The sequence below is a fragment of the Equus caballus genome, chromosome 11 (assembly GCF_041296265.1).
Source record: "Equus caballus isolate H_3958 breed thoroughbred chromosome 11, TB-T2T, whole genome shotgun sequence".
Taxonomy (NCBI): Eukaryota; Metazoa; Chordata; class Mammalia; order Perissodactyla; family Equidae; genus Equus; species Equus caballus.
This window is the reverse complement of record NC_091694.1, coordinates 49,341,008-49,364,896: the sequence shown is the minus strand read 5'-3', so window position 1 is coordinate 49,364,896 and position 23,889 is coordinate 49,341,008. Positions and strand designations below refer to the sequence as shown.

Here is a 23,889-nt window from a genome sequence, read left to right as displayed (position 1 = left end):
CAGCCCCATCATTCACACACCAATCAAGGAAAGATTCAGAACTCCAGGGGGAAAATAGGATATAACTAGTTCCTCCTTCCCCTTCTAAATTCAAAGCTCAGATAATTTGCTAGTTCGCCACAGAAGGACTGGCAAGCAGCAATTTCCTCTGCATACAGGAAATGTGATTTCCAGAGAATTCATCATAAGCTTTATAACCCATGTGAAGGACTTTGGCCATCTTCTGAAGTTCATTTCCATGAAACTCACCCGGTTTGTGAACCTGTTAAAAACCCTCCTGGGGCTGGCCAGGTGACCAAGTGGTTAAGTTCCCACGGTCAGCTTCCACGGCCCAGGGTTTCACTGGTTCGTATCCTGGGCATGGACATGGCACCGCTCATCAGGCCACGCTGAGGCGGTGTCCCACATAGCACAACCAGAGGTGCTCACAACTAGAATATACAACTATGTGCTGGGGGGCTTTGGGGAGAAGAAGAAGAAAAAAAACCAATAGCCCACCTTTCCCTTTCCTCCAGCTCAGAGGTAATTTTCCTCTAGTTGCTGACAGTATAGTGACGAGGGGTTACTGGAAATGTGCATGTTGAACTAATAGCAGATATGCGTTTAAGAATAAAATGACAAAATCTCACTTTTTACCCCTAAATATTAACTTAGAAAGGCAACCCAAAACCAAAAGGGAAAATAACTGTCTTAGTCTGTTCAGGCTGCTATAACAAAATACTGCAGATCAGGTGGCTTATAAACAACAGTAATTTATTGCTCACAGTCTGGAGGTTGGGAAGTCCAAGATCAAGGCACTAGCATGGTCCCTTTCTGGTGAGGGCCCTATTCCTGGTTCAACGCTGCCGCCTTCTTTCTGTATCCTCACATGATGGAAGGGGCTATGGATCTCCCTGGAGCTTTTTTATAAGGCATTAATCCCATTCATGAAGGTTCCACCATGTGATTTAAGCACCTCCCAAAGTCCCCACTTCCTAATACTGTCACTCAGGCACTAGGATTTCAACATATGAATTTGGGGGGGCACAAACATCCAAACCATAGCAATAGCTAAATATTAACTCTCAAACTATGGACCTTGAGTATGTAAAAGACAGATGTCAGCCCTCTTTCCCAGTGTGCCTTCCAGAGTAACCTAATGCAGGAGACATATGCTCCAAATGATTTCAAGAGTCCAGGTAGGTAACATAAATGGGTGAAATAATCTCTTGATAGAGCACATGCCCTATCTCTAGAAGCAGTCACTAGTTACCTCTAGGCAATAGCTGCCATGCAGGCCTGGTATTGCCAGATCTTCCAGTTTTTTCTGGAAAAGCCAAAAATGAAGATTTTCATGTGAAATCTGTCAATTTTAAATGTTGGCTCTAAAAAATTTTCTTAAATGGTACAGGCAAAATAAACCACATGTGTGGGTAACTCACCCATAATTTCTGGCCTAATGACCCAGCTATCCCTCCAAAAGAAAAGTCTCTTGTGGTTAAGTGGCTTTCACATGCAGATGATCACAAGCTAGTAACTAGTCAAAGATTATCTGGGCTCTTCTTCCAAAAAGTGAATTGTCAGACACATTTTTCTTAACTCGTCTGAGATGGTCTGTGGACTTAACTATCTGTTCTTACCATGACCATACCAGCTGGTGGGCACTGCTATTGGCTGGCTTGTCTGACCACCAAACCACTGCCCTCAATTGTGTTTTATTCCCGCTTTGAGACAATCATAAAGCCTTGGTAACTAAGTACAAGCTTGCAAGCACACACATTAATCTCTCTGTAATTAAAAATACCAGATAATAGTTTGCTGATCGATAAACAAAGTATTTATTCAGCACCCATGTGCCAAGCACTGTGCTAGGCACTGTGGTGGATACAAAAATTTAAGACATGGTCCCTGCCCTTAAGGAGCTTACATTCTCATGAGGGAGACAAGACTAATATACATGTACCAGCTAGGAAGAGTACAAGACAATATATAATTTGGTGTAAGAGTATGTTGTACAGACTTGAAGCTTTATAGGGACTCAAAGAAAGACAATGAAATAGGCCCTAGTGTCAAGACCTTTTGAGGAGCCAGGAACGGGGCCAGGCCTTGAAGGACTGAAGAGACTTAAATTGAGATTCCTGTTCAGTAGAAGTGGGAGTAAGGTTCAGAGGAAGACAGAAAGTATGAATTTGACATGGGGGCTTCCTAAGGAGTCACTGTGAATTTCTGAGCAGAGAAGTACGCATACACTTGAACTTGATCATACAAAGTTCAACAAGTTTAATGCAAACTCATAAAATATGCAAGGAGTTTAGGGGACATCCTACAGAACACTGAAAACAATGGCAGTATTGTGACTAGCAACACGGATGGCATTCACCTGTCAAAGGAAAATACAGCCACAACATCAAATGCTATCAAGGTTAAATGACAATTCTAGGAAGCCCCTTACCCAACATGCCAATAGCTCCAATAGTTCCTAATTTTCATAGGCCCCCGAGACAGAGTGAGGGTTTCATTTCCAAGATCCAGGACTTGGGTGCTCTCTGCTTAGAGAGACTACACAAGCTGTATGAAAGCTATTAGGAAATACAAGAGTGACATGGAAAAAGAACAAGTGGAAGAGAGAAACAAATAGAAATCCATAGTGAAAAAACACACCAAAATGTATATAAAATTAATCTCCTAGGGAGATGCAATTTGCACGTCCATTTTTTCAAATGAACATATACTGTATTTCTACAACAAAAAACCCTACGCCTTAGTCAGGTGTGCTTTTCAGTATTACTGGGAGAATCCAGGAATCCCTTAAATTCTATGTATGTCAGGTAAGCGGTCACAAGCCATATATCAAATCTCACTTTTCAGTTGACTTGCATTATGAAAAAGAAGTGTGTTCTGGGAGAAGTAAGACTGAGAGGTAAACTGGGAAGAAGTGAGGACTTTCCTGATGTCCACGTAAGCCTAGGTGTCCTGTCAAGCCACACGGGCTAGGGACGGTGGTAGTGGGACTGGCCAAACTGCTAAGAGGTCAGTGATTCAAAGTCCCACCGAGCAGGACACAGTGTAGTAGCACAGTAGGACATCCTGCCGCAGCAATTCTCACCCAAAATCAGAGAAATCAAAATCCCGTCACTGACTGTGTTTAGGCCATAAATTCAAAACTTGTTTCCTGTTTTTAGCCAGTCATCAATATGTACAGACATCCCTTACTTAAATGAACAGTGAACAGATTTTAGGATTAAAATTTTACCACAAAAGTTCCATGAATTGGATAACTCAAAGTTAACTAAGGGAGGACAAATAAAACTAGAGAAACCTATTTCTAGCCCCAAATAAACAATTAAGAAAAACCCGTCTAATTAAATTCAAGCTTTCTTGAACAAAGACAAGATATGACAAAATTTAAGAATCCCATAAGGATTATACATTCTAAGATTGGCATTTAAACTTGAAAGATATTTTTTAAACCACTTAGGACAAAAAAGCAGTCCCATTAACCCAAGTTCCATAAAATTGCAACAATCATATTCAAAGTTACTGACTAGCAACATGTAAAATATCCATATTAAATTCTATTACTTATGCATATTCCATTTAGATATTAAAAGACTTTTCACTTCACAAACAATCCAAAAATTCCTATTTAATATGTTTATTATGTTTAATCTAAACCTCACACCCATCTTTCTGAGGAAAATCTCACACTCTAGGAAGCTATCACTTAGTTGGGCTGGAACTACTTGGAAAATGTAGGTCCTGTACCTACATGCTGCTTATGAAAGCTGTTTGAAATAATCTCTTCTGTGGGGGTGTCCATTTTATTCCTCTGGGTCCTCTGAATTACTTAAGCAGTGTGAATGCAAACCTGCTGAAACTGAGAAAAGTTAATATTTTAGGTATTTACTGAACCACAGGTATTAACTACCTACTTCTGCGACCCTGTCTAATTTCTACCTGATTGGGAAGGTATACCATGTAAAGCTTTTTGGCTTTTGATGAAGCAAATGACAAAGGTCAACCAGCCAAAGACCCAGGAGAAACGGATCCCGGCCTAACTAGTACCTGTTCTTCTGGCTCCAAAGTCAACATTCTAACTTGCTTTCCAGGTCTAAAGAAGATCTTCCTGTTGTTTTCCAAGATGTGGCCATTACCTGTCTTTCCTTGGATATTTCTTACTGGAGAAATGCAAGCAGAGTAAATAAGATGCCATATTTGCTTTTCACTTATAGGAGACTCTCCCATAGCTGAATTCCTGCTGCTACAAGAACCACCCTCCCCCTTTTTTCCACATTGTCTGACAACTTCAAGTTCTGCAAAATCCAGATGGAGAACAAACTATCTGGACAACAGAACTAAATCTTCTTCCTAGTGGAGCTGGCATTCTGCATTAGTAAGATGTGTATACAGCCACAGTATAACAGCCACATACTTCCAATCTTGAAATGAAATCCAGTCAAAAGCCGTGAAGACACAGGAAGAGTGAGCATGTCAATTGCTCTGAGCTCAGACCTATGCAGGAGAGCTAGAATACAGGATCATAATTTAAAAGATCACACACAAAAGCTTTAATTCAGTGAGAGAGAGATGGAATTCAGTTTTATTTTGTCCTCTCTGAAACTTCCATTTACACCATGACCTCATCTATCAAAGAAGAAGAGGAGGAAAAAGCTCTGCCTTACACCATAGAACCCAAGTACTCATGTACTTGTTCGTTAGAGGCGGCAGGGTGTTTGTTTCTCCAGTTTTTTGGCTCCGAGAGATTACACTTTCAGTACCAGTGTATTGAGGAACCACTGGCAAACTGCTGGAAATGTCTTCTGGATTAATCAGTGTACCATTTCATAAAGTGCTTCTGGAGTTAAAATCTGTCAAGCTGTCGAAAGTGTCCACACGTCTCCAATACAAAGGATAAAAGAATCCCAATGGGCATGTCAGTGAGTCCTCCCCAGCTGGGTCTCATTATTGGCACTGCCGCTTTATCCGCCGAGGCGCTGGCCCTCACCCCAGGCGAAGCCTCCTGGCTGCTCTTCAGGTAGTGGATTGTAATTTGGATCCTCATCCGGTGTATCAAAAATAGCCTTCCTAAAAGACAGGCAATGGATATAATTTAGTCCCAGAGTCATCTTAGTCTGAAATACCGCAAGATCAGTAAAGATCCACAGGGTTTCCACCAATGGACAAGCATTGCATCTGCCTGCCAATCAAATAGTTATATTTTGAAGGTATCCATAATTATTTAACATTTACATTAACTTTTACCTCCTTTACTAATTTTAACTACACAAGCAATACATGTATGTTGCAGAGAAAACAGGCAAACAGGCAATATAGATGAGCAAAACATCCTAAATCCCCAGAGATAATCCTTACTGAAGTTAGTCATTATTCTTCCAGAATTTTTATGTAAGTAATTTTACAAAAGTTAGATCATATTACTTCTGTTTTGTAACCTGATTTTCACTTAATTTATCATGAATGTCTCTCCTCAACCAAGGTATTACCCAGTATCCCTGGACAGATGAATGCATAAACAAACTGGTCTATACATACAATGGAATATTATTCAGTCTTAAAAAGAAATTCTGGTACATGTTACAACATGGATGAACCTTGAAAACAGTATGCGAAGTGAAATAAGCTGGTCACAAAAGGACAAATACTGTATGATTCCACTTACATGAGGAACCTAGAGTACAGAGTAGTCAAACTCAGAGACAGAAAGTCGAATAGTAGTTGTCAAGGGCTGGGGAGAGAGGGGAATGGGAAGTTATTGTTTAATGGGGACAGAGTTGCAGTTTTGCAATATGAAAACAGTGCTATGGATGGATGGTGGTGACAGAAGTACAATGTGAATGCACTTAATGCCACTGAACTGTACACTTACAATGTACAAGATGATAAATTTTATGTGTATTTTACCACAATTAAAATCTTTAAAAAATTAACAAGTTATTCCGAGAAAAATTACTGCAGAGCATAGGAAGGGATAGTAAATGTCCAAAAGATTTTTTTATGTAATATTTATTATATAGTCATTCAAAGTCTCCTTAAAGAATTAACCATTAAAAAGCAGCATCCCCTGTTTGCACTCATATTTCTAATTGTACTTGCCTACAGCTGATAAAATTAGAAATGTATCTGAAAACCTCTATTTCACCCTGGGGTCAGAAAAAGCATTTATCTTTCAAAATGAGCTCCTTTAATTCTTACAAATTAACAGTAAAAACAAACACACACACCAATGAAAAAATATAGGATTGAATAGGCAATTCAAAAAGGAAATCCAGGGCCCGCCCTGTGACACAGTGGTTAAGTCTAGCATGCTCCACTTCGGCAGTCCAGGTTCGCAGGTTCCGATCCCAGGCACGGACCAACACCACTTGTCAAGAGGACCTACACCACTCGACCCACACACAAAAGAGAGGAAGACAGGCACGGATGTTAGCTTAGGGCTAATCTTTCTCAAGCCAAAAAAAAGGGAAGATTGGCAACAGATGTTAGCTCAGAGTGAATCTTCTTCACCAAAAAAAAAAAAAAAAAGGAAGAAAGAAATCCAAATGGTCAATAAAGATAAAAATGTTTGCTCTCACAATAGTTAAAGGAAAGCATATTAAAAACTGAGACCCCTTCCACTTCCCAAACATTAGGTGGAGCAGAACAAAGTAGGTGTCCCTGGAGGGCAGAGGAGGACAGGGGTGGGGAGAGCAGCTGGCACAGGGAGTCAAGAGCCCACCCGGGCACGCTCACATGGAGGTGGTCAGGTTCAACATGTCAGAGCCTGAGTTAGGGTAAGGAAGGCATCCCCAGGAGATGGCAGCCCGACATGGAGAATCCGAGGTGGAGCAGGAGAAGCAAGGCATCCACACGGGCGGGGGAGACAGCGATGAGGATGGTTATATATGGGGCATTAATTAAATAAGTAAATATATTAATGATAATAGGAATCAGGTCTCTCACTGTCAGTGAGAATAAGGAAATACGGAAAAGGGTGGTATATTTATACAATGGAATACTACTCAGCAAAAAAAAAAGAACAAATTACTGATATGTGCAACAATGTAGATACATTTCAAAAACATTATGTTGAACGAAAGAGGCCTTATACCAAGGAGTACATCGTACTGTATGATTCCACTCAGGAAGTGCAGAACATGCAAAGCTAATCTACGGGGGCACAAAATCAGTATAGCAGTTGCTCTCAGGGGTTGGGGGCAAGGACTGACAGGGAACCTTGTGGGTAATGGTTAATTTTCTTATCTTGATAAGGATTTGGGTTACACAGATGTGTGCATTTATGGAAACCCGTTAGTTGACACACTGAGATTTGTGTATTTTGCTGCATATAAAGAACTCAAGTTAGTGATATATATACTATTTAGAGAATTAAGTATATTGGAATGGAAAGACAGAAGGATAGATGTACAAAAAGCAAAAACAGTAATAAAATATTAATTTTAGAATCTATGTGGTAGGTAAATGATGTTCACTGTATAATTTTTTTCCACTTTTCTGTAAGTTTGGAAATTTTCATGATGAAACACTGGAGGAAAAATACAGAAAGGAAAAAAACTAGAACGAATCATGTGGATTTGTACTAGAACTGGGAGTATCAGTAGAAACCCATGTTTTAAAAAATAAATACAGTCACGTGTCGCTTAACAATGGGGATATGTTCTGAGAAGTGCGTCATGTGGTGATTTTGTCGTGTGAACATCAGAGAGTACTTAACGCAAACCTAGATGGAACAGCCTCCTACACACCTAGCTATATGGTACTAATCTCACGGGGCTGTAGTTAACTGAAGCGTCATTAGGTGGCGCATGACTGTAGACATAAAAATACAGATGTGCATACACTCATATGCATACATATAATTCCCCTGCTCTGTTCATCGAGAGGACTTGGGAACAGTAACACTCCAAAGGCCATGAGCACATCTAGCACCCAGATCTTGGCTTCTAACTACCATTCTTCACTGGAAAGGAACTAGGGTTCCTAGAAGAAATAGCTGATTCTAGGAAAGCAAAAGATAAGCCTGGGATATCTTTTTGGACCAGAAAGTAAAAAATTGCTAAAAAAATAAGATGGGAACATACTGAAAAGTACTTAGAAGCCACTTTGAAGGGCTTCCTCTTAGCCAAATCTGGGACAGTATGAGGATCAAAATAAATAATGATAATAAGGGTTTATAATCCATGAATAAAACATGAAACCATGAATTCATGAAGATATAAATTAATTGAAATTTGGTAAGGAATGGGATACTTACATAATCTCAAAGAACCTTTCCACAAAACACTTAAATTATGAAAGAAAAAAGTAACTTTACAGTGGAGAAGCCTCAGACACCTTAATCAAGTAATCAGAGTGATTACTACCACTTTGACAGAGTCAACAAATTAAAATTCTGTGTTAACAGGCTACAGCTGGAACACAGCATCACTTCTCTGTATTCCTGCCAAAGATGCAGAACCTGAACCTAAATGTGAGGGAACATTAGACAAATCCAAATTGAGAGGCATTCTACAAAACGGGCCTATATCTTCAAAAATGTCAATTTCATGAAAGTCAAGGTAAGACTGAGGAGCTGTTCCAGACTGAAGGAGACTAAAGAGACGTGATAACCAAATGCGGCACCGGAATCTGAACTGGATTCTTTTGCTATAAAGAACACTATTAGGATGCTGCCCAAAGTGGAATTGGGTCTCAGGATTAATGTTTATTTCCTGATTTTGAATACATAGAAAAATGTCCTTGTTTATAGAAAATACATATTAATGGGGGTCTTGGGACATTAGAGCGACAATTTAATTTTAAATACCTAAGGGGAAAAAAGTCCTTTATACTGTGTATAATTTTCTGTAAGTCTGAAACTTTCAAATTTTTAGGAAAAACAATTGTAAAAAATGAGACACCATCTTATAGCTATCAAACTAGAAAAGGGTAAATATAATACCTCCCACATTTGACAAGGATGTGGGGAAATGGACACATACATTGCTGGTAGAAATGTAAACTTGAACATCCATTTTCAAGGACAATTTGGCAATAAGCAAAATAGCAATTCCACTTCTAGGAATTTATCCTTTGAAAATAATCATGGATGTGTGCAAAGATTTAGCTGTTAGGATGTTCACCACTCCAATTACAGAAGGGAAAAGCAAGAACTAACATCAATGTCCACCAGTAAGGGATTAGTAAAATCATGCTATGTTCATACAATGAGGTATCATGTAGCGGTTACAACTTTGTAGGACATTTATGATGGAAAAATGATTATGACATATTACGTTAAAAAGAAGGTTGTGAAATATCATTTTTAAAAAGTACACAGACAGTAAAAGACTGAAGAATACACAGCAAAAAGCTAACAATGGAGGGCCAGCCCTGTGGCATAGTAGTTAAGTTTGGCGCACTCTGCTCCAGCAGCCTGGGTTCATGGGTTCATATCCGGGGCGCAGACCTACACCACTTGTCAACCCGGCTGTGGCGATAACCTACTAACAAAATAAAGGAAGACTGGCACAGATGATAGCTCAGGGCTAATCTTCCTCAAACAAAAAAGGGGAAAGATTGGCAACAGAAGTTAGCTCAGGGCAAATCTTCCTCAGCAAAAAAATAGAAAGAAAGAAAAAGCTAAGAATGGTAGCCACAGTTCTATCTAAGTGGTGGCATTATGGAGGATTTTACTTTCTTCTTTTTGCTTAACTATTGCACAACCAACACTTTATAATAAAAACTCAAATTTTCCTCCTCAAGTGAGCCCTTTTTAATGCAGTATATCTCAAGCACACAAAATTCTGGAGTACAAAGAGGTCCTATAAATCAAAGATCTACCCTCAGGAAACTGAAGTGCAAAAAAGGAGAAGGGACTCACTTAAAACTACGTAGCTGGTCCGTGGAACAGCTACAACTGGTTTCTAGCCCAAAGCTATCTTCACTCTGAGTCACTGCTTCTCTCTCCCACCTCCTTGGAAGGCCAGAAATTCCACCATTAGATGCTTGCCTTCAATCAGTTTCGCCCATTTTGCTACCTCACCTCTCTAACCTCAGACAGCAGCTTTCCTGGTACCGCAGCCTCCTCCCTGGGATGGGAGGTGCCAGGGGTCATCCAGGACAGCAATTATCAAGCCACCCTCAGGACATCCTGAGCCGGTTAACCTTGCTCCTGCCACCACTCCAGCACTGTCTGCTCCTACCCAATCCAAGTGCTCCTCAACTGCAGCCAGATTGCTCAATCTGCAAATATTTACTGACCCGAACTGTGTGTGCCAGGAGCTATGGGAGGCCCAAGATGACACAGACCATGGACCCTGTCCTGGTTTGTCTGCAAGGAACACATAACCTGGTGTTAATACTCACAAAATAGACGGTGTTTTCAGAATTCTTATTCCACCAGGCTGATTGGGAAATACATCTTCCAAGAAAAAATATATGTGTCCAACTGCAATACCTAGAATCAACCAGAAATAAAGGATGAGGGAGAGGATTAAACGCAACTGCAGGTGGATCTACCAATACATATTCCTTATATTTAGGACGAAATGTCAACATAATTACTAAAAATTAAAAAAACAGGATTATAGTCTTTGAGCATATAATTATCAAATAATCCTATAATAGCTATATGTGAAGGCCAGGCAGAATAAACACGAAAATAGTGACAAAACAAGCTTACAAGTAAAATAATAGAAAAAGTAGTGATAAGACTCTTACCCAAGAGGTCCACAATGATTGAGTTCCCCAACAACAAGGAAAAGCCCATGAGCACCCAGGGTAGAAAGGGGGCCTGGAAATTGAGAAGGCCAAAGAAGTTCATGCGGACATATGGGTTTCTTCGGCTCCACACGTAGACAAGCATTATTGTAAAGGCTTGGCCCAAGAAAACTAAGCTCACAAACAAACCAAAAAGCTAGCAGATGGCATTAAGGAAAATACCAACATTAAACGTGTAATCGGGAAGACTTGGCAAGATTGTGTTCTAATGAAGTGTGAATTAGGAAGGTCAAGCAATAATTACATCTTTAGGAGAAAAAAAAGCCTGAAAATAATTACCTAGAGCAATCAGGCAAAAACCTACTTAGGCCAAATCATCATTACAATCCAAATCTGGATTGTAGCTACTTCAAATTAATATTCTGCTTTCATGAAGTTCTTGCCTCTTTGGAAAATGTGTTAATTCCTTGGTCTATAATTACAGGAAAGCTCACTCACCATTAGCACCTGTACAGAGGTGAATAAAGCCAGCTGGAGCAAAACCATCTTGTCAGACAGGACTATATTCAAGTCTGTTATTTAGATGAAAATTCTTTTCTAAAAAAATAATTTATCAGTTTTGATATGACCAAATAAATGTCTCACCAACTTAGTTTAAGAGCGAAGTACACCATCAACAATAATATATCTAAGACACTTAATTGTAACCCACCTCGGTTAAAAGTTCCTCTGACTTGCTCACAGTAGAAAAGCATCCTGTCCGACCGCTAGGCTTAGAAAGCTGCCACATAAAGTATGCTGGAAATTAAACAGTAGCATCCTGAAGCTAAAACCTAGAGGTCTACTTTTATCTGTTTGTTCAGAAGACCTAGTGGGTTGTGGGAGACAGATGAAAAGCTTTAGGAAGAGAGAGGGTGTTCTTTCACATTTTCCTGTAGTTGTTCTATTTGTTGAAGGATACAGTCATTAAGAATCCACCAAAAAGGAACATAAATACAAAGTCTGCTGTCCGACCTCGGAAAGAGCCTTCTTCTAGCATTCGACAGTAACGATATCTTAAGTTACAAGTTAAGAAAATGTTAAGCACACAAATATGAAGAAAGTAAAATTTAACGTAGCACTTAAGTACACTGGGACTCCACATTATTTGTAAGTCAAGGCTTCATTTCTCTAAGAATGTTTATGAGTGGTAGTATGGTTATTTCTCTTTTACCAGACATTTTAGGCAAGGTGAAGACCAGCTCCTATTTCACAAAAACTGTTCCTGACTGGGGAACTAGGCCAGATGCTGCACAAACATGCTTCCAGTCACCTAGTCAACCTTCTCAAACTGGTACTGTCTTTCCCATGTTCAGCCACACCATAATCTGCACCACCCTTGCTTTTTCATAACCTAACTTGGAAGAAATCCCCAACAAGAAGCCTTGCGTGATAATCTACTTTTTCAGGCTAGGAATATTAAGCATTTCTACACCTCAGTTAATAAAGATGCATTGCGATGAAAAAAATCAATTATATTTAAACTTACCAGAATGGTATACCATATAGGAGACACAGGAATCCATCCTGGGGCAGGAATCCTGTCACTCCTACAAGGTCCTCTGTCTACTGCAGACAAGGTGAGCTGGAACTCCCTCTTAATCCAGAGGGTGGGGATGGAGGGGGAACGCCCTGCTCAGTGGCCCCAATTACCATCTGACCAGAGCACAGTTCTTCCTCTCTTTCAAGAAACCGGAACATGGCAGCCCGGCAGACATCATGGCACTGTCTTATCAGTCAGTAGAACTAGTAACCAAGATCCAAGGAGATCTCCAGTTCTCCATGCCTCACGAGCCCACTCCCAAACCTATACCAAACTGTCAATTATCACTGTACTCAGGTGGTGTTTTATCACTTGGTCCCTGCTGATGTGATTTTGCAAGTATGACTCAAATCACTTCTCTTCTTTGATCAGATTTTTAAGTGGCTTATGGGCAGAAATGTGATTTTCTGGCTTTAAACCTCCCATTTGAACAATGACCTACAAGCACTCTCAAAGCATTACTGTCTGACCAACTACTCTGTGTACCACTGAGCCAGTACCCAGAAGTTAAGCTAACATGTTTACAAAAATAACAGGATTAATAATTTCAACTTAATATTGTATTTCCTAAGTAAGCCTAAATTTTTATGTAACTTCACTTAATAAAGGATACAGAAAAATCATGTTAAATAAAAAATTGAATCCAACTGGCCCAAAAAATAAGAAATTGGTGATTAGCCTCCATATCTGTTAAAAGGAAAAAAATCGAGAAAGATAGATTAAGTAAAATACACGAGGAAACATGTCCATATTAAGACAAAAGAGATATTCTATGACTACGATGGTTGAAAGGCCAAGATAGGGTAATACCATGTTTTGAACTAAAAAGTGGGGCACACAATCTGACATCGGACTTTTATCCTGCTTCTAGTTGAAAGTGTGAAAGATATCACTCAGCCCTTGACATTTGTAAGGATAACATGACAGAAAACTTGAATTTGTGATCATCTTTTAAAGAAAGCCCACACCATACGGTCAGGCAAATGATGGAAAAAGTTTGATGGCAAGACTAGGTTAATTTGCAGAAGAGAAAACAGTGCTGTCACATATGCAGTATCACAATCTAACGAATAGTCTTGCGATACCAGAGGAAAACTCCAGGGACCTAATATAAATTGCCAAGAAATGTTTCAATACTAGGCAGTCAGAAACATCAGAGTAAAGAGTAATTCTAAAGCAAATACTCAAGTTCTGGTCTGAACAAATAACTACTTCCCTGCAAGTAAAGACCTAATGCTCTAATAATTCCAGTCTAATTGGTGGATGCAAAGACACTCATTTTCATGTTGGAAACCCTGATATGCTCTTCCCTACTCAATCCATCCACACTGCAATAAAAACAACTACTCACAATGGTAGAGCACTTAACATTTTAAAGTGTTTTAATGTATTTTATTATCTCATGTGATCTTAATAATCCTGTGAGACCACAAGTAGTACCAAGCTGGTACTACCATCCCCAATTCACAGATGAGAAAACTAAGAGACTTGGATTTTTTTTTTTTTTTTGAGGAAGATTAGCCCTGAGCTAACTACTGCCAGTCCTCCTCTTTTTGCTGAGGAAACCTGGCCCTGAGCTAACATCTGTGCCCATCTTCCTCTACTTTATATGTGGGACGCCTACCACAGCATGGCTTTTGCCAAGCAGTGCCATGTCCGCACCTGGGTTCTGAACCAGCGAACCCCGGGCCACCGAAGCTGAACGTGCACACTTAACACTGTGCCACTGGGCCGGCCCAAGACTTGGATCATTTTTAAATGGCTTGCCCAAGGACACACAGCCTGTAGAGGGAGACTCTGAATTCAAACAGAACTCCTAACGCCGAGTGCAGATAAACAGTGTTGTCAAGAGTTAACCCCAGGCGAAATCCTGCCAAGCAAGCTAACAGGAAGAAATGCTTGGATGCAGCCACAGCTCCCAGCAAGGACCACGTGAGTACTGAAGAAGACGGCAGTAACAAGAGTCCACAGGACTGCTATAGATATCATTAAATTCTTAAGAGTTGATGACTATTAAAGTGGAAACAATTCAGTTCTGCATGCTAACTGCATCCAGGAGTTTAGAGTCCTCAACCTACTGAGGAGAGATGCATATAAATAAGTCCAAGTACAAGGTGGAGATGCTCTAAAAGAAGTATTTACAGATACCCTAGGGACACAAAGGAGGATGCATCTGAGAAGGCTACACAAAAGCTGTGTGTTGAAAGGCAAGCTGGAGTTCAATGGGTATAAAATGAATGAAACCCATTCGAGACAGAGAGACTAGCATATGTAGAGACAGAATTACTGGCTTTTGGGACTCTCTCTGACTCCAACTATAGCCTTATATGATCATCCTGGAGCAGGAAAACACATCTCTCTTTTAGCATTCTAATTACTGAAAAGGACTATCTCCCACGGTAATCTAATAAATTGGCATGTTGTTTTAGATATTGGTCTTTTGGAGTTTGGTTAGTATGATCTGATCCCTGAAAAATGGGTCACTTAACAAGCACTAATAGTTTCTGAACTGGACCAGAGTGACAACACCACCAAGTTGGTGGAGGTGTCAGGTGGTGAGTGGACAAAATCAGGGCACCCTGTGAGATTCTCCCTGGGTTGCTGGCTGGTCAGTCTCCTCTCAAACTACAATAACTCTGAACTAGTGATACCTAAATATAGGAACCGGATAAATCAAATCAGAACCATGCAGGGAACTTTAACAATGAAATACAGATTCTTAATTCCTACTCTTGGTGATTACAATTTGGTACATGAGGAGCTTGAGACTCTCTTAAAAGCTCCCTAGATGATTCTGAAGCCCAATCAGGCTTCCAAGTCACTGCTTTATACCCTCCACAATAAGACTCACAACCAAATATTCCAACCGAATTCTTTTTTGAGATACAGTGTCTGGCAAGATTTGCTACCAAAAAGTAAGAAAAACAAGTAAAAAACTGAAACGACCATAGTTGCGACGGACCACTTACTTGAAAGTGTTTGAAGATTAATTCAGGATTGAAGTACAACTGAAAAGGTGTGATCAATTCCAACTGCTGAAATAGAAAAAGAACTTCTTAGAGCAAATCAGTCAAGAAACAAAATTTCATCATGTACAACCAAGGATTAGTAGGCCTAGAAATTTCTAATTCTCCATCACTTAGACCGAATCCTTTAAGGCTTTCTTCTCAGGCCAGAAGAGGTTGGAAAGAATTCTCTAGAACTGGTATAATTCTTTGTATCCCCAACACCTAACACAAAGTAAAAGTTCGTTTTATGTTGCAATAGGTAACGCTGACATGAGGGCATGGGAGGCAGGGGGTGATATCAGCTGCCACGAATCTGCCCATCTCACGGGCACCACCTGAAACAGCTGTGTGAAGCAACACCCTCACTCCAGAGAACCGAGACTCAAGACCCTGCCGCCGTCAGGGCTGGGTGCTTCCAGCCAACCTCTCTATCTAGACTCTTTCTTTCAAAACTTTTCCCTCTCGACAACTTCTAGCTTTCTATCCTCAACATGTGTTTCTTCATTAAGCGGGCCTACCTCCCACTAGTCACCACCTTACCACTTGGCCATCGCCAGAGTTCTGAGACACGTTTCCTGGGTGGGCGGCTCCCGCAGCCCTGACTTGCTATAGGTCCGGCCTTCATCTCTCAAAAACTGACCTGCAGGCCTGATCCTCCACCCCTCACGGAGAAGCATCCCTTCTCGGGTCACTGGATAAGCACTCTCCGGGCCATTGCGACCCCAAAGTGAGTGCTGTACGCCTCCACCCACCCCTGTGACCAACCCCTCTGGGTTTCCCCGAAGCCTAAGCCCCAGTTTCCTAAGGACTTGGTCATATCCGGCCCGGATAACGAGAAGCTGGCGCTGCAGCTGCTCACCACAGCGGCGGTGGTGAGGACGCAGGCGGTGGTGTAGGCGCGGCTGACTGGTGGGATCTGCAGGTACTCCAGCCGGAGGCTCTGGTACGCCATCTTCCCCACCGCCGCCTGCGCCCCCCCCCGCCCCACTTCCCCTTCCGCCAGTCAATCCAAGCGGTGAGGCGGGAGCAAGGCGAGGTCCTCCCTCCAGCCTGCCCGCTGCTGTCCAATCAGCGCCGTGCAATCGGCCAGCGACCAATCGCTAGAGCCCTAGGGAAAGCACAGTCGCCAATCACGAGTAGCGTCTCCGCGGCGTCCCAGCCTTGCTTCCCCACCCACCAACGTAGGGGAGGGGAGTGTAAGTACCGCTTCCCTCCTCCAATCCCCGCCGGCCACAGCTAGCTTTCCCGCCCGACCCCTTTGCGTCACCATTCTAGGTGGCCCCCTCCCGACCGTACAGCCAGCCAATCAGGAGGGCGAGAGTATCCCGCCTTTGCTCTCGTACGCTGAGGCTGGTATCCGTCGGAACTTGGCTAGCCAGCCGCGCCGCCAATCTCTGGCAGCAAGCGGTGGTTTAAAGGACGTGGCGGGAACCTGGTGTTGGCCGAATTCGTCACTCTCACGGTCGCTTGGGTAAGTGCCGGGGGGCTGCATTTTCTCTGAGGAGGAGAGGGAAGGAGTGCTACGGGGTTAGGCATCACCGCCGGGCGCTGGAGCGGCCTCTGAGAGCAGCCTCGCTGGCCCGGCCACGGGCCTCCAACTTGAAGGTCCCGGCATGCAGCGGGGTCGCGGGGCCCGACGGGAGCCCGTCCGCCGGCCGGAAGTAGTTCCTGCCCCGCGGCTTTGGAGCTCAGTCAGCTCAGCTCGCCGAGGTGTCTTGGGTGTCTCCCTCGTTTCCTCCGCAAATATTACCATACTCGTCCTGCCTTTAGGAACCCTAAGGCCAGCAGAAAAGAGGAGACAGGCTCTGAAGTAGGGCTTGGTCAGTGTCCGAAGGGAAGTCCCGATGGGAATGCAGAGGAGAGGGCGGGTCACCAGGGAGGTGTGTTTAAACTGACCCTTGGAGGATATTTGGCCACCGCATCCTTCCTGAGGGAAAGTCATCGCAGGGGAAAAAATAGCTCGGTTTGGTTGGAACAAAGGGTAGCGAGATCGTGGCATGCAGTTAAAAATAGTCGTTGGGTGATAGTAAGCTCTAAAGGTTTTTGGAACAGGGAGTGACCTTCAATATAAGGAAGGAACCAAGTGAAAAGCTGGAGGGAGTGGTTTTTCAAAAAGAATATGAATGAGTAATTCACAGAAGGAGAAACCTGGAGAGCTACTGTGTATGAGATGGTGGTGCTCAACTTTACTGGTCATCAGAGAAATGCACATGGAAATATTTTTGCCTGTTCTCCAAATATCCCCCTCCCAACCTGTTGATAAAACAGTGCTGACTGTATTGCTTACCCTGGTAAGGGAGAACACCTCAGCAGAGCTTTGGCAGTGGCACATAGGGAAGAAAGGCAAGATCGGAATTTTTTGAGAATGGCAAGTTTGGTTTAAGGTGGGTCTTTCAATTTGGGGGCTTGATTAGGATTGGTAAGGATCATGAAATCACAGGCCAGGATTGGTAGGAACAGCTGAGGCCGGGATTTTTGAGAATCTTACGGTACAGATTGTTGATGCTTCCCATTGCAGAGCTGATCCATCTTTTGGGGAGTTCATAATGACCAGTCAAGCCATTTGAACAATGAAAATATTATCCTGGTCTCCTAGGACAGTAAAGTCATGCCAATGTGAACAGTAAGTTGTGTCTGGGAGGGGAGGGAGTGTAGGTAGTTTCGGTCCTTAGTGTCCAACCTGTGTGAGTATGGCTAGATGGTTTTGATTTTCAGAAAAACACTGTAAAACAGTTTTACACCTACCGGGTCAGCAAAAATTAGAATGTTGAATAATATTAAGTCTTGGTGGAGACATGAGAAAGAATTCTCATATACTGCAAGTGGGAGTGTAAACCAGTCTACACCTCCCCCCTACCCCCAGAACATTCTGGAGGACATTTTGGCAGTATTTAGTGAAATTATGTGTGCGTAAACTCTTTGGCCCAGCAGTTACTTGGCTATGTAAATACCCTGCATGTCCCTGTGGAGACTTGTTCATTATAGGAGGGTGTTCATTACAACATTATTTCTGGTAGCAAGGTGCTGAAAGCAGTGTAGGTGTCACAGAGAATGGGCACATTAAGTGTGGTATATGCATGTGCTAAAACTGAGGGACTACTTCAGTCAGAACCAATGAAGTGGGGGCCGGCCAGTGGTGCAGAGGTTAAGTTCACATGTTCCACTTCGGCAGCCTGGGATTCGCTGGTTTGGGTCCAGGGTGCGGACCTACGCACTGCTTGTCAAGCCATGCTGTGGCGGGCGTCCCACATGTAAGAAAAAGTAGAGGAAGATAGGTGTGGATGCTGACTCAGGGCCAGCATCTTCAGCAAAAAGAGGAGGGTTGGCGGCAGATGTTAGTGTAATAACATGAAGTGATCGCAAACATACTTTAAAGAAAAATGTAAGCATACGTATATAAAATTGTGTTTTTCAAGACTATATATCTAAAACCTATTAAAGATGAATTGAAATTAAAGATGAATTGAAAAGGCATGTGTTACAAACACTAGAGTAGTGAGGGCCTCCCTGTGGCCGAGTGGTTGGGTTCCTTGACTCCCCTTCCATGGCCTGGGGTTTTGCTGGTTCAGATCCTGGGTGCCGGCATGGCACCACTCATCAGGCCATGCTGAGGCAGCGTCCCATGCCACAACTAGAAGGACCCACAACTAAAATATACAACTGTGTACTGGGGGCGTTGGACAGAAAACAAAGGAAAAAGAAAAAAGATTGGCAACAGTTGTTAGCTCAGGTGCCAATCTAAAAAAAACCAAAGAAACACTAGAGTAGGTTCCTATGGGAGATGAAAAATGGAAGAGTAAAAGAAGAAAAGACCTAGCATGAACCAAAAATAGAGTACCATGCAATAGGAAGTATTACCAACTCAATTATACACATGCGAAGCCCTTAAAAGGGAGGACAGAATGTGGTTAGTAAGGGCCAGATGATGAAGGCCCTTATAAACCATGGTAAAAGAGTTTGAACTTGATCCTGGAGGCATAGGGCAGTGTTGAGTGAATAAAAATCCTGCCCACCCAGAGAATCCTCTCCACAAGACATAGGAAAGAAAGCAATTTTATTACTGAATAAGCATATCCATATTACAGTGCATTGTAGGTAATCTGTGAGTGAGATTACAAAGATAGAAAGAAATGCAGCCTTATTTATACAGCCAACCAGTTAAAACTATTCTATTTTTAGCCATTACATCCATAAGTTCTCAAGATTAACAGCATCTTGTCTTCCTATAAAAAAATTCGACTGCACCATTTGCTTCCAATTCTTTTCTTTTTCCTCTCCAAAGCCTCAGTACATAGTTTTATATTCTAGTTGTAAGTCCTTCTAGTTCTTCTATGTGAGCCACCACCACTGCATGGCAACTGACGGTTGAGTGGTATGGTTCTGCGCCTGGGCTGCCAAAGCAAAGCCTGCTGAACTTTAACCACTAGGCTGTCAGGGTTGACTCTGCTTCAAATTCTTTTACGAGGTTCATTCTAAATTCACTTGGTAGTTAAGGCAGCCATTTATTTTAGCTAATTGTCTTTATCTGAAGGAATAATAAAACTTCTTTCTATGACAAGCATATGGTTACAGCTCAGAAAAAGGTGCCTAGGTTAAACCCCTACAGGGAATGGGAGATGGGAGTGTTATTTTCCTAGATGTTTACATTTGAAAGGAATGACTCCCAGACTCTTGAAAAATCATGTTGGGGTTGTAAAGCTGACAAGAGGCTTGCTCAGCTTCTAATTGAGATTTTTTTTCAGGTGGCTAGGTTGAAAGGACAAGGAAGTTGAGGTCATTGGCAAGGGAGTGGTTGAAGTGATGAATCGTGAAGCCTAAAATGGATGGGGGGGAGGGGCTGGCCCAGTGGCATAGCGGGTAAGTTCATGTACTCTGCTTTGGCGGCCCGGGGTTCAATGGTTTGGATCCTGGGCGTGGATATGGCACTACTCATCAAGCCATGCTGAGGCGGTATCCCACATATAAGAACTAGAATGACTAACAACTATGATATACAACTATGTACTGGGGCTTTGGGGAGAAAAGAAAAAGAGAAAGATTGGCAACAGATGTTAGCTTAGGGCCAATCTGCCTCACCAAAAAAAAAAAAAAAAGCATATCTTTAAAAAATAAATAAATAATAAAATGGATAGGGAAAGAAGTGAAGTGGGAGGGACTGAGAGCAAGAAGGAGAGGATCAGAGGACTGAAAATCTTGAAGATTAAGGTGTGAATATGTGAATGAGAGTTGGAAGAATAGCATAGGAAGTTGTGGTCAAAAAGTAGTAGTTGGAGGGAGAAGTAACAAATATCAAGAGCCAAATGGCTAAAAGAATGGAGATAAAGTCCATTGAAACTCATCTCTAGGAATTGGGTAGGTCATCTGTCTAAACTTGAACATTGTCTCGGATGGTAACAGAATTCAGAAGACCGAGCCATAGGCCAGAGTCCTCGATAAATGAGAGATGAGGGAAATGAACAATGAAGACGGGGAAAGGGAGGGTAATGGCTGATGGAAAGAGCCTCAGAGGCAAGGGTTTGTATCCTGTTGTGGATGAGTGAGGCTGGAAGTGGCATCGGGTATCAAGGAACACAGACTCATTATTTTTTTATTGCTATCTGTAATGCGATTTAGTTTCCTCAGATGATTTTTTTTTTATCCAAATGAAATTTTTCTTTTTACATTTGCAGATTTTTCACCGTCAAAATTAACATTGCAAAATAAGCCAACATGTCTGTCGATCCGATGACCTATGAGGCCCAGTTCTTTGGCTTCACGCCACAAACTTGCATGCTTAGGATCTACATTGCATTTCAAGACTACCTGTTTGAAGTGATGCAGGCTGTTGAACAGGTTATTCTGAAGAAGTTGGATGGCATCCCAGACTGTGAGATTAGCCCAGTCCAGATTCGTAAATGCACAGAGAAGTTTCTTTGCTTCATGAAAGGGCGTTTTGATACCCTTTTCGGCAAAATGGAGCAGCTGTTTTTACAGTTAATTTTACGCATTCCCCCAAACATCTTGCTTCCGGAAGATAAATCTCAGGAGATGCATCCTTGTAGTGAGGAAGAATTCCAGCTTCTCCAAAAAGAAATTGAACAGTTACAGGAGAAGTATAAGACTGAATTATGCACTAAGCAGGCCCTTCTTGCAGAATTAGAAGAGCAGAAAATTGTTCAGGCCAAACTGAAACAGACACTGGCTTTGTTTGATGAGCTTGAAAATGCTGGCAGAGATCATGGGACTAGTGATTTTAGAGAGAGCTTGGTATTCCTGGTCCAGAACTCCAGAAAACTACAGAATATTAGAGACAATGTGGAACAGGAAAGCAAAAGACTGAAAGTATCTTAATTTCTAGGTAGTAAAAGGGGGTCTATCAGAAAGAATGGTCAGGGATTTACATCAATGGCTATTCTTATTCTAGGAAACTGTATATTTTATTGGATTTTCCTCGTTCACTCTTTCATGTATTCCACGCCTTCTCTTTTTCTGTCCCCTCTCCTGAGGTATCTATCTACTACCCTCAACTAATCTTTGAAGCATCTGTTCTTAGAGGCCCCTAATAGATGGGAAGGGATTCTTGACTCAGTAATGACTCATTTGGGGGCATAATCGAAGAAGTTAAGCCTCCCCTGGCCGAAGATATCCGTAAAGTTGTACCTTGGTCATGAGTCCTTTGTAACCTCGGTCCTTTTGACTTATTCTTTGGATGAGACAAATGAGGAAAAGGTTAAATGGGTGGCTTCTTGGTTAACCAGCTGCTACCCTGTGGGACAGCCAGCAGAGTGCCTGCCCTTGCCCAGTAACTTTTCTACACGAGGAAGTGGATAATTAGTTGAAAGAAGCAAGTAGCAGAAAAGACAACCATGATCTTTAGTAAAGAAGAAAGAAGTTTTTGTTTCTAAAATAAATCCTTTCCACGACCAAGGCCTCGGTGACGGTAAGCAGTTTGCTATGTTGAGGTCCAGCAGGAGAGGACCTGGGACAAAAAAGAAGCAGATGTCACTGGAGCAGAAAAGGAAGAAGCCTGGAACATACCCAAGGCGAAGTTTATATTAACTGATTGTTAGGTATTTGTAGCAATTTTTTTTTCATGCTTCAGTTAGTTTTGGAATCTGCGTTGTAACTAATATTTAATTAACTTATTTATTCACACTCATAAGCATCAAATATTTGGTACCCTCACCGGGAAATTTTAGCTGTGTCTTGTGCTTAAATTCAATGGAGTCTGATATTTCCTTTTGTAATCAGTCCATGTAAAGAGTTAGACCACCCAAAGAAAGGGGAGAAATAGCAATTGATGCTCCTAAGGTATAGCTTTCCCGTATGTCTTCCTAAAGAACAGGACTCGGAGTTTCTCCTTTATGTAGAGGAGTAACTTAGGGTATTACTGTTTGCAATTAAATATTTAAAGACACAGGAAGCCTGTGTTTACCTGGAATATGTTTATTATCAAAGAGTCTTTTTTTCCAATCTTGTACATTAAATACATTTGTTTCAAAAGCTTTGGTTTTTGATTTTCTACTGTCTGTAGTGTCATGGTGTGTTTCCTCCCTCAGTATGACTTTTTACCCAAATGAAAATTTTCTATTTTTTTTTTACATTTGTAGCTTATTTAAAATATCTGAGCATAGTGAGCTGAAAGGTGATCCCCCAAAAGTATTCCATGTCTTGATTACTGGAACCTGTGATTGTGCCTTATTTGGAAAAGGGGTCTTTGCAGGTGTAATGAAGTTAAGGATCTGGAGATAAGGAGATCATCCTGAAGTATCCAGGTGGGCCCTCAATCCAGTGATAAGTGTCTTTATGAGAAAGGCAGAGGGAGATTTGACACAGAAGAGGAGGAGGCATTGGGACCACAGAGGCAGATTGAAGCGATGCAGCCACAAGTCAAGGAATGCCGAGAGCCACCACAAACTGGAAGAGGCGAAGAACAGCTTCTCCCCCAGGGCCTCCGGAGGGAGTGTGGCCCTGCTGACACCTCTATTTGAAGTTCCAGCCTCCAGAACTGTGAGAATACATATCTGTTGTTTTAAGTTGCTAAGTTTGTTATGGTATCCACAGGAAACTAATATACCTGGTGAAATTAGAATATTAAGATATTCATAAGGATCTAGGCTGCTTATTAAGGAAACAACAGCTGAGACCTAGTTGGCCTCATTATACAAGCAATAATATGGTTTGAATACAGTTAAAATATGGACATGACCTGGGTAGAAGGGTGAAATCCACAGTGTCTAGAACTCAGGAGTCCATTTCATGTTGAATAAGTGCTCAATAATTGTTGGATATTAATACTGTTAATATTTGTCATAGTAGTGTCTCTGCAGGAACAAATTAATCTACCTGGCCTCATTCTCCTTTAATAATTAAATTGCTCCCTCAAAAATTCAGAAATAAATCAGGATAATAAACACTTGGTTACCCATTCGGCTTCATTGCCCTATCTTCCATCCAGCATCAGTCTCACCCCATTTCCTACTTCCCTCTACATTGGATCCTATGATTTTGTAATATCAAACCTTCAATTTCCCTAGATGCCTACTCCCAAGCTTTCTGTTGTATTTATCTATTTATTTTCCCTTACTGTCATGCCCGTTCCCCACTATGTACCCCCAAATA

General features: G+C 41.7%; 2 protein-coding genes across 8 annotated transcripts; one reads left to right on the top strand and one right to left on the bottom strand.

Moving 5' to 3' along the window:
• Positions 1–1,793: 1,793 nt before the first annotated feature.
• On the bottom strand, positions 1,794–16,914 carry DERL2 (derlin 2). Of its 3 annotated transcripts, none has more exons than XM_070227976.1 (8): positions 16,721–16,914; positions 16,148–16,396; positions 15,250–15,315; positions 12,894–12,967; positions 11,660–11,753; positions 10,699–10,894; positions 10,345–10,435; positions 1,794–5,064 (listed from the first exon to the last, which is right to left on the bottom strand). In XM_070227976.1, exons 2-8 carry the CDS (start codon positions 16,238–16,240, stop codon positions 4,959–4,961), a joined length of 720 nt encoding a protein of 239 aa, XP_070084077.1. In that variant the 5' UTR covers positions 16,241–16,396; positions 16,721–16,914; the 3' UTR covers positions 1,794–4,958. The 3 variants fall into 3 exon arrangements, with proteins under 3 accessions (XP_070084077.1, XP_023509086.1, XP_001504789.1); XM_023653318.2 differs by having other exon boundaries at positions 15,250–15,312; positions 16,721–16,903; XM_001504739.6 differs by having other exon boundaries at positions 16,585–16,884.
• On the top strand, positions 16,620–22,770 carry MIS12 (MIS12 kinetochore complex component). Of its 5 annotated transcripts, none has more exons than XM_005597689.4 (3): positions 16,648–16,759; positions 17,807–17,911; positions 20,958–22,770. In XM_005597689.4, the coding sequence occupies exon 3, from the start codon at positions 20,998–21,000 to the stop codon at positions 21,616–21,618; it is 621 nt and encodes a 206-aa protein (XP_005597746.1). In that variant the 5' UTR covers positions 16,648–16,759; positions 17,807–17,911; positions 20,958–20,997; the 3' UTR covers positions 21,619–22,770. The 5 variants fall into 5 exon arrangements, with proteins under 5 accessions (XP_005597745.1, XP_005597746.1, XP_005597747.1 ...); XM_014728192.3 differs by lacking the exon at positions 16,648–16,759 and adding an exon at positions 16,972–17,108; XM_005597688.4 differs by lacking the exon at positions 17,807–17,911 and having other exon boundaries at positions 16,620–16,759.
• Positions 22,771–23,889: the final 1,119 nt, after the last annotated feature.